This window comes from Tupaia chinensis, unplaced genomic scaffold (genome assembly GCF_000334495.1).
Source record: "Tupaia chinensis unplaced genomic scaffold, TupChi_1.0 Scaffold000041_1, whole genome shotgun sequence".
Taxonomy (NCBI): Eukaryota; Metazoa; Chordata; class Mammalia; order Scandentia; family Tupaiidae; genus Tupaia; species Tupaia belangeri.
In genome coordinates, this window is record NW_006159496.1 from 1,208,873 (window position 1) to 1,212,333 (window position 3,461).

The 3,461-nt window shown below is 40.0% G+C and overlaps 1 protein-coding gene across 2 annotated transcripts in view; it reads right to left on the reverse strand.

The window, feature by feature from the left end:
* LOC102484104 (E3 SUMO-protein ligase RanBP2) overlaps window positions 1-3,461 on the reverse strand; it is a 67,097-nt gene that overhangs the window by 45,678 nt on the left and 17,958 nt on the right. For both annotated transcript variants that reach the window (XM_014588995.2, XM_014588993.2), the window contains exons 8-9: window positions 1,937-2,024; window positions 1,334-1,543 (exon numbers count right to left, since the gene is read on the reverse strand). In XM_014588995.2, the coding sequence (XP_014444481.2) occupies window positions 1,334-1,543; window positions 1,937-2,024 (298 nt within the window). The remainder of the gene's footprint in view (window positions 1-1,333; window positions 1,544-1,936; window positions 2,025-3,461) is intronic.

Here is a 3,461-nt window from a genome sequence, read left to right on the forward strand (position 1 = left end):
TGAGGGACCAGCAGTTAGCATAATGGCTATGTCGCTGGACTCCCACATAGTCGACCGCGGTTCGAGTCCCGGACCTGGTGGCTTAAACTCACACTGGGCGCCTGTGCGTGCATGCCCAAGATCCTGAGAGGAGAATGGAGGAGAAGGGATCGCGGCGTGGCCATCCCCCCGGGGGGTGATTTCTCACTTTCTGTCTCTCTGTCTCTGTCTGTCTGGCGAGCACACGTGCCCTATAGCAAAAAAACTTCTCCAAAAAAAGAAAAAAAAAGTCACTATAACAATGAGATACCACTGCATTACTTCATCAGTGCAGTAAAGATATCTTCTACAAGAAGTACTAAGATGGTTATAGGTCTCTGGAAGCATACAATATCACCTTTCTAGTGTGTTAGCAATTGCAAGAGACTTACAAATGTTCATCTCCTATGTTTCAGGAATCATATTTATAGGAATCTCTATGTTAATAATTTGACATAAAGAAATTTTCTATTACTTTTCATCAGTATTATTTTTTAATTATTATTTATTTAATTTTATTTATTCATTCAGTTATTTTAATTTGACCAGAGAGAGAGAGAGAGAAAGGGACAAAGGAAGCCGCCAGGTCCAGGGGTCGAACCATGGTCAGCCATGTGGGAGTGTCCAGCACCTTAACCACCACGCCACCTGCTGGTCCCATAATCAGTGTTATTTTTAATAGTGCAAAAAGTGGATACAATTTAGACACTCAATAACAGAGTAGTGAGCAAATTATGCTAACCATAGACTTATATTGCCATTGGATTTTGCCTTAGGGAGCATGTGTTCACTGGAGAGAGATAGACAGAGATAGTGAGAAGCAAAGTGAGACATCACCCCCGTGGAGATGGCCACACCCCAATTACTTCTACTCCATTCTCTTCCGGGGATCTTGGATATGAAACACACACCCAGTGTGAGTTTTAAGCCACTGGGTCTGGGACTGAAACCATAGCCAGCCATGTGGGAGTTCAGTGACATAACCACTATGCCATCTGTTGACCCCTTATATTGCCTTTTAAAGTGATGCTTATCGAGTTTTAATATAGATACTATGGGAGAGAACTTATGAAAGCAGCAAGTCACATCAGTTATATAGTTTAAACAGCCATTTAAAAAAAAAATATGTCATCCCCATTTTACCATCCTATCCCTTTAAAAAATTTTAAAATGAAAACAAAACAAAACAAAACTAAAAATGAGTACAGGAAAATATTAAGTTATTATTCTGAAAAATGAGATTATGGGCAATTTGTTTTCCTCCAAACATAAACGAATTAGATGCAGGAAGTTTCTTTTCAAAGATACAACTTACCAACATCATATCTAGCCAGTTCACTGGGCTCGGGAGCTTGTACCTCAAGGTTTCCAATATCATCGCTACCGAGGAAAGAGCTATCCTTAGATGACTGACTGGAAAACAGAGCATCATATAAAGCAGACTGTCCACTTTTATTGGCAAAAGATTCCACAACCTCTTTTAAAAAATCTTGCTTGCCACGACTTAAGTTTAGCAACATATGCCCTGAAAAACAAATTATTTTAATCATTTAAACAATACAGAATATATTTAATCACATCTCTCAAACTGTTTCATGTGTGTACCTGAAGAAGAAATAGCTATGACCTCAGATCTAATCCTCTAACAAGAAACGACAACGGGGCTGAACAGCAGCTCAGGTTACGTTATCTCTACCCAGGAGCAACCAACACAGGTTTCTTTCAGAGAACACGCTATTTTTTCTACTCCTTTTCCTCTCTATTGCCTTTATCTAATACAACAAGAAACAATTATGACAAATTCTATCTACATTATGAATTATCTGCTAACTTAAGTACTAGACAGAATTTTATCATAAAATGTACCCTAACAGAAAGTGTCCCTTTCCCTTTTTCAAATTTAATTAAACACTATTACCTGATTGACTCAGACGATCATAGGCCATCATTTCCAACAGATTTTGCCCAACTTCTCCTTTTATTAATTTAATCTTTGGTCTTGGAACCTGATAATTTTAGAACCAATAATCTTCAGTTATACCTATATTCTAATAGTAAGATACTCTTTTTATTACACTGTATTGTTTTGATAATGAATAAAGTTAATTCAATGGTTAAACTGAATTGGAAAAGAGCCTGCAAAAAGCAACTGAGAACCTATAAAAGCTGCATACAAAGAGCACATCTGAGAAATTACATTCTATTAGCAGTTTACAGTCAATAAATAAAGAACTTAGTTATGTTACCTTTGTATCTTATATGGACAAAGCGATAGCAGCAGGAGAAAATGTCCAGACCCAGACAGTGGTCCTTCACTAGAGATGTCCTACAAGGGACCCTATGGGTGGCTAGAGTAGCTGCCTTTAAAATCTCTATGACTTCCATCATGAGTGCTGAGAATGCAATATGCTACAACCACTAAGACTGGAATTTTGGCAACAGCTCTAAAATTGTAATTGCATAGATACCAAAAAAAAAAAAGGAAAATCAAGTTCTGATTTTAGGGCTCTAGTTTAAGCAACGTGGGCCAGCAGGTGGCATGGTGGCTGGGGTGCTAGACTCCTGCATGGCTGATTGATTTTGAGTCCTGAACACGGTGGCTGGAAGATCACACTAGATATACACCCAGGGTCCTAGGAGGAGTGCGGAGAATAAGGAATTGGAGCGTGGCCGTCCCGCCGGAGGATGACCTCACACTTTCTTTTTCTCTGGCAAGTGCATATGCCCTAGGATCAAAAATAAAGGAGAAAAAAAAAAAAAGTGCCAACATTTGGGCTGCCAGGTGGCATGGCAGTTAAGGTGCTGGCTCCCACGTACACAGCTCGAATCCTGAACCTGATGGGCTGAAAATCATGCCAGTCACAAGTGTATGCGTGCCCCAAATCCTGAGGAGACTGGAGGAAAGGGGACTACAGCATGGCCAACGCCCTGGGTGGCGAGTTTGCACTTCCCCTCTTTTCTCTCTTCCTGGAGAGCACATGATCACTATAGTATTAACTAAGAAAAAAAAAAAAAAAAGTACCAACATCCAGAGAGTGGAATATGCAAACACCAAAACTGATGAGGATGCACTTTACATGAAGATATTAAAGTATCCAAGATATATCTTTGGGAAATAAATCAGAGTAAATTCAATGTTCAAAATGTTTTCTATTTTATTAAGGAGAGAGGGAATATGTGTTATGTATATTCACTTGTATAAACATAAAGCTTTTTTTTTTTTTTTGAGAGGTTTTAGCTATAGGGCACGTGCGCTCACCAGACAGACAGAAAGTGAGAAATCACCCCCTGGGGGGATGGCCACGCCGCAATCCCTTCTCCTCCATTCTCCTTTCGTGATCTTGGGCATGCTCGCACATGCGCCCGGCATCAGTTTAAGCCACCGGGTCTGGGACTCGAACCGCAGTCGACTATGTGGGAATCCAGCGACATAGCCATTATGC